Raw genomic sequence first — 15,439 nt, 5'->3', positions numbered from 1 at the left:
CATAAAATGAAACAGTCCCCACCATCAATGAGCTTACAATCTAAACGGAAAGACAATTTGTATACAGATAGGTACAAAAATAAATACATACTTATATGTGTATATGTACATGTATACAAAGTAGAGGAAGTATATTAAGGAAGAAAGCAGTGCAAGTCTAGAAAGGTTTCCTATAGAAGAGTTCATTTAAGTTGTATCTTGAAGGCACCAGGGATTCACCATGGTAGAAAAGATGAAGGTAAGCATGTTAAACATGGAATTAGCCCAGTGCAAATGCATGGGGATGAGACACAGAGCATCCTATCCAATAGGTGTTGCTATTATCCCCATTTTATTGATGTGGAAGCTAAAGCTGAGGGAGGTTAAATAACATTCCTAGGATCACATGACCAAGTAAGTGTCTGAGGCAAGATTTGAACCCAACTCTTCCTGTTTCCCCAGTATTCTAGCATCACATGATGTTTGTCCTTTGTACTCAAAGAAAATCATGATATCAGGGAGATGATATTATGACATGAACTGAATTTGAGTGGGGAGGTGGGGGCCTGTACTAAGTCATTAACTTGACTTTCTCCTCTGGAGCCATCTGGGTCCAGTGACCAGCTATGAATCAGGATGACTAGAGATATCCCTGGATGTGAGGCAATCAGGATTAAGTGAGTTGCCCAAGGTCTAGTAAGAGCTAGTAAGTGTCTTCAACTGGATTTGAACTCAGATCCTTCTGATTTCAGAACTCAGGCTTTACCCACTCCCCCAAAAGAATATCTAGTGCTACCTAGCAGAATATGTAAATAGGTCAATTAAGAGATCAGTTCAGTTGAATGAAGAAATTGCAAGTCAGACTGAGAGAGATTAGAAGAGAGATAGGGAACTTTTGGTACCTGGTGGAGATGAATCTTCTAGGATTTAGCTAAGAGGGGTAGGAAAGATTTTATAATGATTAATCCTGATGTTGGCATCTAGTGAGGGTTTTTTAAGGATGGAGGGACATGAATTTGTAGGCAACTGAGCAAGAACTAAAAGATAAGGAAAGACTAAAGATTTGAGAACGTGGCAGGATGACAGAGGGGGAACTTTATCTGTATCAGAATAATGTTCCTTGGATTTAGAGCTTCCTCTTAGATTCTCAGTCTCAGCTGCTATAATCCTCAAGGCAATCTAGTCATTTCCATGCTTTTTGGACTCTCCAGTTCCAAAGGCTGAAATGCCTACCTGTTGGAATTTTCTGCTTCCTTTGTGTAAACAGAGTAAATTTTCAGGACTCTAGAGAGCTTCCTAATAGTGAGTGAGAAAATACAATTCTTCTGACCTTATGATTGAGAATTTATGACCAGAAGAGAGGGGAGAGAGAGAGAGAGAGAGATAATGAGAGACAGAGACAGACAATATAGAGACAGAGAGTCAGAGACAGAGAGAATCAGATACACAATACAGAGTTAGGGAGACCAGAGACAGTCAAAGACAGACAATAGACAAAGTCAGAGAGACATAATACAGATAAAGAGTCAGAGAGCAGAGACACAGAGACAGACGAGACAGAAAAGACATACAGAGAGACAGACAGACAAGACAGAGATAGAGACTAAGACAAAGACAGAAAAAGACAGAGAGCCAGAGAGAGAGAGACAGACAGACAGACAAAGAGAAAGAAACAGAGACTTACAGAGAGTTAGAGACAGCTAGTGAGAGAGGAGAGCTTAATAGAAGCAGAGACAGAGAGAACACATCCCTTAACCCTCCCAGATGACTTTTTCCTATGGAGTTTCTCACTGCTCCCAGTAAGTTCATATCTTTTATGAAATAATGAGAAAGGCAGCAGTATTCTCTTCATCTGATTTGGGATTAGAGCTATTACTCTAGCTCCACCCTCTCATACTATCCTATTTCATAAGGTTTCCTTCTCCCTTTCTTCCTTATCCCATAAAAGGAACTCAGAGACTGCCTCAAATGCTACCATTTGCCCTTGGGTTCAGTGTTGCCTGGAAAGATGAAGCCTGTGAAGCTTCAACTTCCATATACTAGTGTGACTGTGTGGATATTACAGCATAGTTGTGTTCATCTGAGGGTGTCAGTTCATAAGCATTTATTAAAGCCCTTTCTATGTGACAGACCCTGAACTAAAAAAACCCAGAGATAAGAAAAGCACAGATAGTCCTGATCCTAAAGAAGCACACATTCCAATGGAGGAGGCAGGGGATAATTACTAAATGCATTTTTGGAGACTTGGAAAAGAGTAGTTTCAAGTGAGTGAAGATGTTGGAAACGAGATTGAAGAGGACCTAGCCGAAAAGGAAAAGAGAAAATGGAGATACTTAATACAGATGATTAGCTGTAGATGTAGTTTGCTTGTGTGTGTGTGTATATACAATAATTCACATATACATCTATAGCTCATATATATATATATATATATATATATGTGTGTGTGTGTATATATACACATATATATGTGTGTGTGTGTATATATATATATATATATATATATATATATATATATATATAATGTGTGTTTCTGTGCATATGTAATCTCATAAGGAAAGCATCAGACATGAGGGGAACCAGGAAAGATCTCTTGTGGGAAGTAGGATTTTGATTCTTGAAGGAAGTCAGGGAAGCCAAGAGACACAGATGGGTTATATCATGCCTATTTGGGTAATAGGAGGTAAGGAAGTGAGGAAGAATCTATGTTAGTATATAGATTGTGATGTAAGTAGGCCTACATTTTTTTCACATACCTAGGAAAGCCTCCCAATTTGAAACTACAAATACAGAAGGATTATCTGGCTGAGTTCCACATTCACCCAACTCAAACAATCTCAGTCAGTGTGTACTTAGGAAAAATTCAATTTTAGAATTGACCCCAAAAGATAATTAGGAAAATAAATAGCCTGTTTTTTCTTTTTTCTTTTTCAGTTTCAAGAAAACCTATATAATAAATATTTCACTTGTGCTCAGAATTGTCCATCATTTCTTTACTTCCCTGTAGGTTTCCTTCTTTTGTTCTCTGTTGTGCATTGTTTATTTTATTTTTTGCTTCCCACCTTCTCTCAGAACAGCTATAATTAATCATGTGTATATATATATATATATATATATATATATATATATATATATATACACTCACATATATACCCATATAAATACATTATAATATATATACACCCATATACATTATATACATATATTCTTAGATATTATGTGTCTCTCATTTTTACTAACATTTCCTGAAAGCAACAACCTTTCCTCATTCCTCTACCCTATTTCTACTCACAATCTTGCCCTTTATTCCTTAATCAACTACACTCAAAGAATTCCTCCCTTTTATACCCTTTATATCCCCTTATTAATATATACAACCTTCCATATACCCTGTTATCTTATTTCCTTACCCTCTTTGTTCCCTCCTCCTATCTCTTTCTAAATTTACTTTTATAGACATATATGTACGTACCCAGAAATACCAACTCTCCTCTATCTAATTCCTCTGTATCAATTTTTCTTCTCATACCTCATTTGTAAGAGATTTGAATTAATTCAGTAAATACTGGATGAATACCCACAAGTCAAATGCCATTCCCAACACTATTGGTTGCATGAAAGCAGGATAAGATCAGAAGCCTGCCTTCAACAGAGAACAGTTAAGTTGTTTTTCAGTTGTGTCCAAAACTCCCATTTGAAGTTTTCTTGGCAAAGATGCTGGAGTAGTTTGTCATTTCCTCTTCAAGCTCATTTTACAGATAAGGAAACTGAGGCAAACAGGGTTAATGACTTATCCAATATCACACAGCTAGTAAGTGTCTGAGGCTAGATTTGAAGTCAGAAAGATGAGTCCTCTTGATTTCTGACCTCTCTACCCACCATATCACCTAGTTGCCCAGAGGACACTAGCCATACATTTGGAAAATATTGAAAGACTGAATATAATGAATAACTAAAGCCATAAAATGCATTCTAAGTGTGGTTAGAATTCAGAGAAAATACATTGTGCAACTGAAAGAAAACTGTTAAAAGAGAGGAGTACAATTCTGAGTTCTGTCATTCCCTGGTGAGCCTTGGCCAAAGTGGTTAACCTCTCTAGAATTCTCCTAATAAATGTAATCTACCTTAGAGTATGATTATTTTTTCTTTGTATTTTTAAATTTACTGTGATATTACACACAAAGATGTTATCCCCTCTCACACAACTTGATTTTATTTCTGAAATTCATTGTAGACTCAATATATGCGTAATGATTATTTTTCAGTTATGTGTTTCACATTTTTTTCTATTATTATGTTTTTCCCTCTAGATCTTTCTCCATGGCAACAATTTGAACAGCCTTCACCAACTAATACATCCTGAATTCCTGCCCTCTGAATTTGGAGGGACCCTCCCTCCCTATGACATGGGAACTTGGGCTCGGACATTACTTGGTCCTGACTACAGTGATGAGAATGACTATACTCACACTTCCTATAATGCAATGCATGTGAAACACACATCTTCCAACCTAGAGAGAGAATGTTCACCCAAGCCGATGAAAAGGTAAGGAGTCAGTGCTCTCTAGAAGTGGATATTGTAATCAGGTCCTATTGTGGGTTAAAACATTGATGACCATGATGTAGGTAGAATGGGAATAAAGTCTAATGATGATAATAACCTAATTTTGCTGGAGGGGAAAGCAAAGGGCCCTTTATTCATAAGTGTGATTATTGCCTTTGTATGACAGCCACTAAGGAGCAGGATCTCAGCAGCGGCTTAATTACTTCCCTGATTACTAGAGAGGGCTTTAATGCACAAACAAGATGATATTTCTTAGGCCTCTGAGATAGACTGGATGGAAAAACAACCGACCAGGAAGCGTCTCTCTCTCTCTTTGACAGGAATGCAGTTCATTGGAGGTTTGAGTTTTCTTGGTGATAGCTAAGGTAGGCTGACCCAGTTGCCTAGAAAGTCTTTCTACTGTTCTTAAAATAGTTATGAAAAAACAGTCATCTAGAAGTTGATACTTGATGTCTCAAAGAAAAGTTTCAGTCCCATTAGCTATAAGTTGAGTTGCTTTTTCCTACCGTGGTGAATAAAAACATCTATCTTCCTGCTTTGTGCTAACCAGTTGTACATTTATTTTCCTTCCTAATCCCCATCATTTTTGCTGAGTTGCCCTCAAGTCTTCCATCTTTCAGGAACTGGTTCCCATTCAACATCTGGTATTCCTCAACACATGAGTCTGACAGAGAAAGTGAAGCTGATGAATTTGTGCAGCTCTGCTCCACTTAAGTCCAATTCTTGGGGAAGTCAAGACATCCCCTAGGATGTCATTGGTTCTCTCAAAGAAAGAAGGATGAGGGTGGCTAGGTGGTGCAGTGGATAGAGCACTGGCCCCAGAGTCAGGAGGACCCCTGAGTTCAAAAATGTGGCTTCAGACACTTAATAATTACTTAGCTGTGTGACCTTGGGAAAGTCACTTAACCGCATTGCCTTGCAAAAAAAACCAAAAATGAAACAGAACAAAGAAAGAAGGATGAATAACAACAAGCAACATAATTAAAATGACAACCCCTCTGCTCATTCTAGAAAACTGAACAGGATTCCATTAGTACTTAGTCCTTTCTGTCCTTCTAAATTTCAAAGGAATAAAAGTAGAGGCATTAATAGGAAAAAAAGGCCCCAAAACATCCCTCCCTTGATCATTTTTGAACTTCATGATGTCTTGGGAGTGGAGGGTGGGAGTGGACATCACCAAGGTGTGTGGTCTTCCATTCAATGTAAGGGCTGAGAGTAAGTACCCTTTCTTATCCTTCTTGTTACTTCCATTCTTGATATCTTCAAAATCATTCTCTTTGAGCATATCTACTACTTAAAAAGAATTATCACCTCCTAAAGAGTAGTTAGTGTTTTAAACATTTTTTATAATCCCCTATTTGCATTATTCAATGAACTACATATGCAGTGGACCAGTTAGGTAATACAATGGATAGAGTACCAGGTTTGGAATCAGTAAGATCTGAGTTCAAATCTGGCCTCAGTACTATACTATATTGGCCTTGTACTATGCTAGCCATGTCATCCTGGACAAGAAGGAAATGACAAACTGCATCTGAATCTTTGCCAAGAAAATCCCTTGGAAAAAGTCTATGGGGTCAAATAGATCAGATATGACTTAACAACAATAACAACACATACACAGTAAATATTTAATAATTATCCATAGGCTTCTGATATGTACAAAGCTTGAAGGGGTGAAGAGTAGATTTACTATTCCCAAAATATTCTGTTATAGCCCCCTTTATTCTTTTTTTCTCTTTATGGATAGGAGTCATAGAGAAGTAGATTAAGGACACTGTAAGAAAAAAAAGACTTGCCTAATAATGACAAGAAGTCTTTGGGCAGAGGTTAATGATCACTGGTTGAAGGTGTTATAACTGGGGTTTCAAGTTCGACCAGATAGCATTTAATTTGCCTTTCAGCTCTGAAATTTTTCTGATTGCTTGATTACTGTGGCAATCTATATGGCTTCAACTATCACCTCTTTGGGCATGATTCCCATTTGATTATCACTAGCTACAACCTTTCTCCCTTGTTCCATAGTTCTATTTTTAAATGCCTACTCGGCTTAGTTTATTAGCACTTCAAATTCAATATGTCCCAAACTGAATTCATTTTATTATCCTACCCAACTAGCCCCTTCTCCTTGCTTCCTGATTTCTATTCTATTTTGAGACTTTCATTCTCCCAGTCATCCAAAAATTGAAACTTTCTCTTGCTTCTCTTTTTCTTTTCCCCAACACCACCATCTAGTTAGCAAGTTATTTCAGTCCTGACTGAATTACACCTGAGTTCTTCTTTTCATCCAATCTATACATATGTATATATATATATGTATATATATATATATATACACATTATATTATAATATACATACACATTATATTATATATATATATAAATATACACATTATATATGTGTGTACATATATATATATAAAATCTACCAGACACTGTGCTAAGAGCTAGATATACAATATGAAAAGGTAAAAGAGAATCTAATGGTGCTCACAGTCTAATGAGGAAAGAACATGAAAATATCTGTGTAAGATGTTTCCATCTAAGAAATAAAACACACACACACACACATATATATAGTAGAGGGAAGGTAGAGAGATAGGATTTTTATCTGAGGAAGTCAGGAAAGGGAAATTGAGTGGCACAGTGGATAGAGCACTGGCCTTGGAATCAGGAAGACACATCTTCCTGAGTTCGAATCTGGTCTCAAACATTTGCTATGTGACCCTGGGCTTAACTCTATTTGCCTCAGTTTTTCATCTATATAATAAGCTGTGTAAGGAATGGTAAACTCCTCTAGTATCTTTGTCAAGAAAACCCCAAAACAAAGTCACAAAGAATCAGATGTGACTTAAATAACTCAACAACAGCAAAAAAAAAAGAGAAGTCAAGAATTAGAAATGAGGAAGGAGAGTTTTCCATGGATGGGGGACAACCAGTGAAAATGCTTAAAGTTAGATGATGTAGTGTCTTGTTCCAGAACAGCAAAGAGACCAGTGTCACTGGATCTTTGAGTACAAAGTGAACAAGGTTTGAGAAGTCTGGAGAGGTAGGAGGGGAGCAGATTGTGGAGGGATTTGGATGCCAAACAAAGAATTTTGTGTTTGATCCTGGAAGTGATAGGGAACCACTTGAATTTATTAAATATGAAGGTGGTATGATCAGATCTACACTTAAGGAAAAGTAGTGTGGATATCTGAGAGGAATAGTGGGAAGCTTGAGGTAGACAGACACACCAGCAGGTTATTGCCATAGTGATTCTTTGAGATGATGATGATGATGATGATGACTGCACCAAAGTGGTTATAGTGTTAGAGGTGACAAGAGGACATAGAGGAAAGATTTTATTAACAACAGATCGTATGTAGTTAGTGAGAGAGAATGAGAAATTGAAGATGGAGGTGCTCTTGACAATGATAAAGGAAGTCCAGAAATGGGGAGGTTTTTAGGGAAACAATAATGAATTGAATTTTGGACATTTTGAGTTTTAGCAAATATTTGTTAATTGCCTCATGTGTCATATCCTGAAGGTTCCATGACAAAAACAAAATGGTCCATGCTGTAAAGAAGCTTATATTGCATTGAGATGAAACAAAACATATATAAATAGCTAATGTAAAATATCTATACATTAAATACAAGGTAATTTTGAGGCTATAAGATGAAGTGAAGGTAAACAACTGTGGAGATTGAACTTCATGTAGTAGGTGGCACTTTAACTGAGACTTGAAGGAAATATTCTTTGAAAATTTGCCCTATCCTTACAACCCCTTCATGGGTCCTGGAGGCTCTAACTTTCAGCTAGGTCAGATATCTTATCAACTGCTGACTCTCAGTTAGAAGCAGCCAAGTGGCAGAGATGGGGCTGAGTTCAAATTTAAACTCAGACACTAACTGTATGACCCTGGGCAAGTCATTTAATCTCTGTTTGTCTAAGATTCCATTCTGTAAAATGAGGATAATAATAGCATCTACCTCCCAAGACTGTTGTGAATATCAAGCTAAATAATATGCACATAGTAGGTATAATATAAAGGCTTATTTCTTTCTCCTCAATTGTGTTCATGAAATTATGGACCTTGCACCATAGGTTAGTCCTTATATTGCTAGAAACATTTACTCAATCATTCTAAACCCAGTTTCTCCTAATCTGTTTTCAAGTTTCCTCAATAGTTTTTTTGTACTAAGGAATCTATCCCCCAGTGGTTGCAATTTTTGGATTTATCATTGTGCTATTATAGACTTCTTAGTCAGTCAATGAACATTTATTGCATACCTATTTTATGATGATGTATTGATGAGGCACTGAGTGCCTAGATTGCTTCTGAATTTTCACTGTGCCATATAACTCAAAACTCTGACTGCATTCTCACATTCAATTAAATAAAAGTGTATGGCAGCATAGTTCTGAGACTTGTACCTGATAGTCATAATTTTCAATCTAATGAATGAATCAGTGTGACCTAACTACCTGTGTAGGTGACCAGCATTTCTGGGTCACTCCCAATTGTGTAATATCTTAACTTGACCATGACTCTTCAGTTAGATATAGTTAGAAAGATTCATTCAATCTTTTTATCATTTAAATAATCACTTAATCTCAGCCTAGATTTTTAATGTGTTCCTTACCCACCCCTAAAAGATTCTAAGTGAAAGATGTGAGGCATGAGGGATCTTCTCACACTATCTCTTTTACACAGAGATATTCAGGTTCCTGAGCAATTACTTCCTTGCCCTGTCCAATCAGAAGGAAATAACAAACTTCCTTGAATCCCCCACCCCAACTGTTGGGAGGGGCATATGATAGTTATTTGACTGTTTTCAGCTGCTAATAGGTTTGACCCTGACCTTAGTCATTTTTCAGTACATTTTCTTCTTTTTATAGTCTGCATTTTATGCAGTTTCAAGATAACTACCAATTTCCGGTAGAAGTCCATCCATCATCATAAAATAAAATCCATATGAAGATATGGGAGATGACTATCAAGAAACAGTGGAGACCTTGTCTCCCAAGCTGCCTGAGTGAGTGACCCATTTTATTGTGAAAGTAGGAAACAGATGATTCTTAATAATATTAAATTCAATAAAAAATCTTTTAATGTCCCTCTTCATAAATGCCTCACATCATAAAGAACTCTAGAATTTTTAATATATCCTTAAACATTTTGGTGTTTGGTTCCCAGTTTAAATAGGGTCGAAGCTCTTGGCTTCTCTGTTACCCTCATTCAGTCTACTTGTTCCAGAGAAACATTTCAAAACCTGGAAACAAGGTCCCTTGGGTTCAGTTGTAAATGTGACGTATTTTATGTTGATTATTAGCTGCTGAAGTCTTTTGTAGCTGCTGCCTGGGGCTTACTTATGCTTTGAAAAACTGAGGAAAAACAGTATGATTGGTAGACTCATGGCTGGTCAATGACTGGTAGGACCTCATCATCATTTGTGTATCAGGCACGGATTTATTTTCTGCTACTCATAGGCTTTCTTTTCCGTGACAGGAATAGGATGCCAAACTCTTCCAAGACCCAGACTGAAGAGTTATGGCAGCATCAGAAAAAAAGAAAATTTATATTTGCATTTTGTCAACAGGAAAATTAATGAGGGCAAGTTAAAAATAAACAGGGGGATGGAGGGCTGATTCCCTCACTTTTATATATATATAAAACAGTATATAATAATATTAATATATTAATATTATTATGTAATGATATTTATATGCATATATTATATCATATATAAATATGTAATAGAATAATAATATTATTATTTTGTATATTAGAATATAATCAGCAGGTGAATAGGCTTGAACTATTAGGAAAAAACAGAAGCAGAAAGAATAGATTGGGAGAGGGGATGACTATAACTGAGTCTTGTTTCATAAGCAAATAGATTGATTAGCCACATTGTATTCTATAAAGCTTGATGCCTTTATCTTCTGAAAGATCAAGACTTTTCTTTTCTGTCTTGATCCATTGAAGTACCAGTATGTCCCTACAAAATTATATGAAATGGAAAGAGATTTATTCCAAACAAGAAATCTTGACTGGGAACCTTCCCTCTGTGTGAGCATGTGGCTGGATATAGGTAAACCTTTTGCCCATTAAAAGGAAGTATTAACTAAGTAGAAGATAGAGTCAGCCCTAGAGGTAAGAATATCTTGATTCAAATCCCACCCCTGACACAAAATTATGAACATAAACAAGTCACTTAGGATCTGCAGGCAACTGACTCCCAGATTATTATCTTGCTTCTTATTATCTGTTTGGTAAAGGGAGTTTCTCACTGGAAAGTTCCATTTACTAATGAAGTTATAGGTATAGACCACAAGGAAATAGAAAGTAGGAATACATTTATAAGGAGGGAGCCTGACTCAAGAATATCCAGCAAGGAACTTCTCATAGGATTAATTTGATCAAATGTAATAGGACTATTTTAAAATTAGATCTAGGTACAAAAATCTTTGTCAGGATATATAACACTAAGATCCACTCAAAAATCATCTTTACAAAAAAAAAGAATATAAATGAGCCTAGTTTCAAAGTTTTCTAGATTTTTATAGCTCCTACTTTAATTATTATTAATTATTCCACTGATTTTGAGGTATACAAAGTTTTATCTTTAGACTTCTAATGGCAAGGGTACAAGGAGGGGATATGGAGGATCTTCAGGAGCATCTGTAAACTGATTCATGGCCCTATTTATGATCTGTTTCTCAGGATAAGGTTTCAAGGGGGGGGTAACCCTATTTTGAATTATCTGGGTGTCCTGTAACCATGCTCTGCTATCAAAGAGAGACTACATATAGTTCTATGTATAGTTTTTTATATTGATATTTATAGTAAACCTCATTCACATGTTCTGCTATAATCTCTCTTGAATGATAGAACATGTTTATGGGCTCATAAACAACTGGAAATGGATAGATCTACTTCATAAACATTAATTTGGCAAGTAGATTCTAAAGAGGTCCATGAATCAATTTACAAAGAAGCTTCTGTCCTTTTGGACCTTGCCTTTAAAAGATTAAAGGCAAAGCTTTGAGTATCTCACTCTGTATATATACAATACATCTATACATATGTATGTATTGTATAAATGTATATGTGCATACCTACATATGGATATACACATATGGGTATATATGCATAAATTTATGCTTGCTTATATGAATATTTTCTCTTGAGAAATATATATATATATATATATATATATACATATTTTTATAACATTGATATGAGGGAATTAAATGCCCACTATATGCCAAGGTCTATATTATTTTACAAATATTATTTTTACTTGATCCTTGCAACAACCCTATGAGTATGGTGCTATTATTGTCATTTCCATTTTACAGTTAAAGGCACTAAGGCAGGCAGAATTTAAGTGACTTCCCCAGGCACACTCAGATATTAAGTGTCTGCAGTGGGATCTGAACTTGTCTACTTGTTGGCTGTTTCATAGCACCTCACAGGAAGTTATATTTAAGGGAATAGCCTATCCTTTTGCTGGCACTATGAGCCACATGTAGGATCTCCCACATAGGACTTTAGTCCTGAAGTGACACTTTGAAGTCTTTAGGGTGGTATCAGACCCTGAAGAAAAGATATGAGCCCCCCAAAGAGAGACAGTGATATGCCTAAAAAAATAGGCATGGTGGTCTCAGGCATGATTCCTTTGTGTTTTCGATATAGTTAATAAAATCCATACTAAATGTGATATTTTGTTAGCCTAGATATCATATTAGAGAGCAAATAACTTATCCTTATATTCCAAGGGGAATTCTTTTGTAAAGGCAAAAGGAACCAAATTCTGATGTTCCCAAGGGAATCATTGGCTGAAAGTATAAACTGAAGATGTTTTAAAGAGATTGAACCTACTCCCTGTTAACTCAGTAAGAATACAGATTTTATCTTTCCTTCCATTCATAGTCAGGTCTTTGAGAACCTTGATTTAAAAAAAAATATTCCATGTTCATCTAATTCCAGTATACTGGGGTTTTTTTCCCCCCCTGCATTTTGTTTTTTGCAGAAAACAAACAAAACCACATATCCAAGCCAATAGTGAGGAAATGATTAGGTATGTTGCAGCTCTAAGACAGGCTGGATGACTTTCAGCTTCGTTTTGTTCTCTCCTGTGGTTCCTTAATTGAGAAGATGGGGAAAGAAGATGGAAGAGAGGCTGATTTGTCTTTCCTTTTCCTCTTTCCATCTGGCTACCAATAGGATATTAAAAAATACTTTGTTTCTAGCTTTATAATCTCAGAGCCATTTCCCTCTAATTATGGAATCTATGGAACAACAAAGCAATGGGGATTGGGGGGGGGTGGACGGACAATGGTCACGAGAATGCCCACAATGGAAGTAGAAAGAGAGGAATGAATAATGTCGGAATGATCATTTTAAAAAATGGATTGTCAGTCATTATATGAAATAAGTAGAGAGAATGAGAATGTTCAGTGGAGAGCAAATGAGCTAAATAAATCCTGGAGAATAAAGCCTATGAAGATAGAAGGAAAAAAACCAGGAATATTCACTGTTGTATAGAGAAATATCAGGGAGGGTAATTTTAATACACATACATATGAAAGGGTCTTCTACAATGTCTTCATAATTTCCTTGTGAGAGTTGTTGAACTGAATTGAACTGAGATTATGGGCACTCTGCAAATAGGATATAATAACAATAATAATAAATAACATCTTATGGGTCTATAAAGCCTGGAGAAGTTACTTAACCTCAGTCTACTTAAATTTCCTTAAGTATAAAGTGGGAATAATATTAAAACTTACCTCTCAAAGTTGTTGTAAGGATAAAATGAGAAAATATTTGTTTTTTTTCTTTTCTTTCTTTTTTTTAGGGTTTTTTTTGCAAGGCAAATGGGGTTAAGTGGCTTGCCCAAGGCCACACAGCCAGGTAATTATTAAGTGTCTGAGACCAGATTTGAACCCAGGTACTCCTGACTCCAAGGCCGGTGCTTTATCCACTATGCCACCTAGCCGCCCCATGAGACAATATTTGTAAAGTACTTGCAAACATTTAAGTGATTTTTGCGTGCTACATATTATACCAGATAAGTTCATATGTAGTTTTTCATCTCTAAAATTTCATATGTGTGTATTCCTTCATAGGACATGCTTTTAAAGATCATTTCTTAAAATAGCATACTATATAATACCACTATGTTTATTCTGAAGAGGTAGGGCTAAAGTTTGCTGAATATTAATCAGAGTATCAGCCAGGGAAAAGGCTTTTAATTTGACAGAGCAAACATAAGCTATTATGGTTTTTCCCCAAGAAAAAGCCTCCTACTCATATGATCATATAAGATTTTATGACAGATGTAATCATGAGTAAAATTTTGGTCAATTAACTGTCAAATATTAAATCCAGGGCCGCATTTATGCTTATTTAATCTCAATAACCAGAAGAGTTATCAAAAAAATCTCTATTTTTACATCTTCCAAAGAATATTATAATTTTTGACATTACAGAGGAGAGATTCAGTAGAAAGAAAACCCTCTATCAAATCAAATAGTTTTAGAATAGTTAATAAATAGTAAATCTAGTGGAATCTAATATTCACTTTACCTTTTAATCAATTATGACTGTAAACATATGATCTTCTAATGATTATTATTTGTGAAAATCTGCCTGTCCTGTCTCCAACTTCATTGAATGTTCTCTTTATTCTTGTATAGATTATTTTTCTAAAGATTTTGTAGAAATGGGAAAGCAGATACATGAGTTAATAGTTATTGATATTTTCTTACATGCCTTTTTGATTATAATAAAGCCCAATGCTTTTTTTCTCCCTAACACTGGGGAAAAAATTCTTTCTGATATCTTTAATGCAGAACCCTCAATTTTTACAAGATTATTTTGCTTTGCGGCGGCTAGGTGGCATAGTGGGTAAAGCACCGGCCTTGGAGTCAGGAGTACCTGGATTCAAATCCGGTCTCAGACACTTAATAATTACCTGGCTGTGTGGCCTTGGGCAAGCCACTTAACCCCATTTGCCTTGCAAAAACCTAAAAAAAAAAGATTATGTTGCCTTTAACATAGTCTACTTCTGTATCTATGCATACTTGGTCTGGGTTGCTTACTCATTCCATTTATCCATCCATCCATCCACCCACCTACCTACCTAGCTAAGTAGTTATCTTTCATCTAGCTATTTACCCTATTTATCTACCTGTCTTTCTCTTTAGTACCTTTCTATTTCTTCTTGAAATGTGTGGCAGCTCCACTGTCATTGACAGAGAAAAGATTTTGTGATATAAATCTTTGTATGTCTTCTGTTTTTATTGTTTTGCTTTTTTTCCCCTTCAAGTTTTCTGCTTTAATGCCCTTAGGATTATTTGGTTTAGTTGAATCTCTCATCATTATATCTGTTAAATTTGTTTTCCTTTCCCTGTTTCTTACTCATTACTAAAGCTATATTTTTTTAAAAAAAACTTTTTACTATGTTGCATATAATGATTTCATACAAAATTTTTTCCCAAGTTGGTGTCACTCCTGAACATGGTGTCTTTCTACTTGGCGAAGAATCACAAGTTTTTATTTTTATTTTTTTAAATAAAATCTCAGAATTTCAGAGTTGGAAAGGATTCAATGGTCATAGGCTGATCTATACTGGAAAAATTCTAACTACAATATATCTGACTGATGGACATCTATCTTTGACTTGATATTATTTGGGAAGTTTTATTACTTCCAAGAGGAGACTGCTTTTGTGTATTTCTAATGGTTAGGAGGTTTTATCTCTGCCATGACAACCAAGTTTACCTACTTATAATTTACCCCTATTGTACCTACTTTTGTTCTCTGGGAACAACAAGAAAAATCTAATCCCTGTTCTAAATATTTGAAGTATTTAAAGATTTTCTTCTTTTTGTTTTAA

General features: G+C 35.7%; 1 protein-coding gene across 1 annotated transcript in view; it reads left to right on the top strand.

The window, feature by feature from the left end:
* CLVS1 (clavesin 1) overlaps positions 1-15,439 on the top strand; it is a 166,544-nt gene that overhangs the window by 142,592 nt on the left and 8,513 nt on the right. The window contains exon 4 of the mRNA XM_074207752.1: positions 4,290-4,525. Within this exon, the coding sequence (XP_074063853.1) occupies positions 4,290-4,525 (236 nt within the window). The remainder of the gene's footprint in view (positions 1-4,289; positions 4,526-15,439) is intronic.

This window comes from Macrotis lagotis, chromosome X (assembly GCF_037893015.1).
Source record: "Macrotis lagotis isolate mMagLag1 chromosome X, bilby.v1.9.chrom.fasta, whole genome shotgun sequence".
In the NCBI taxonomy this organism is placed as follows: domain Eukaryota; kingdom Metazoa; phylum Chordata; class Mammalia; order Peramelemorphia; family Peramelidae; genus Macrotis; species Macrotis lagotis.
Note: the sequence above shows the minus strand (reverse complement) of the source record. Positions and strands in the feature narration are given on the sequence as shown.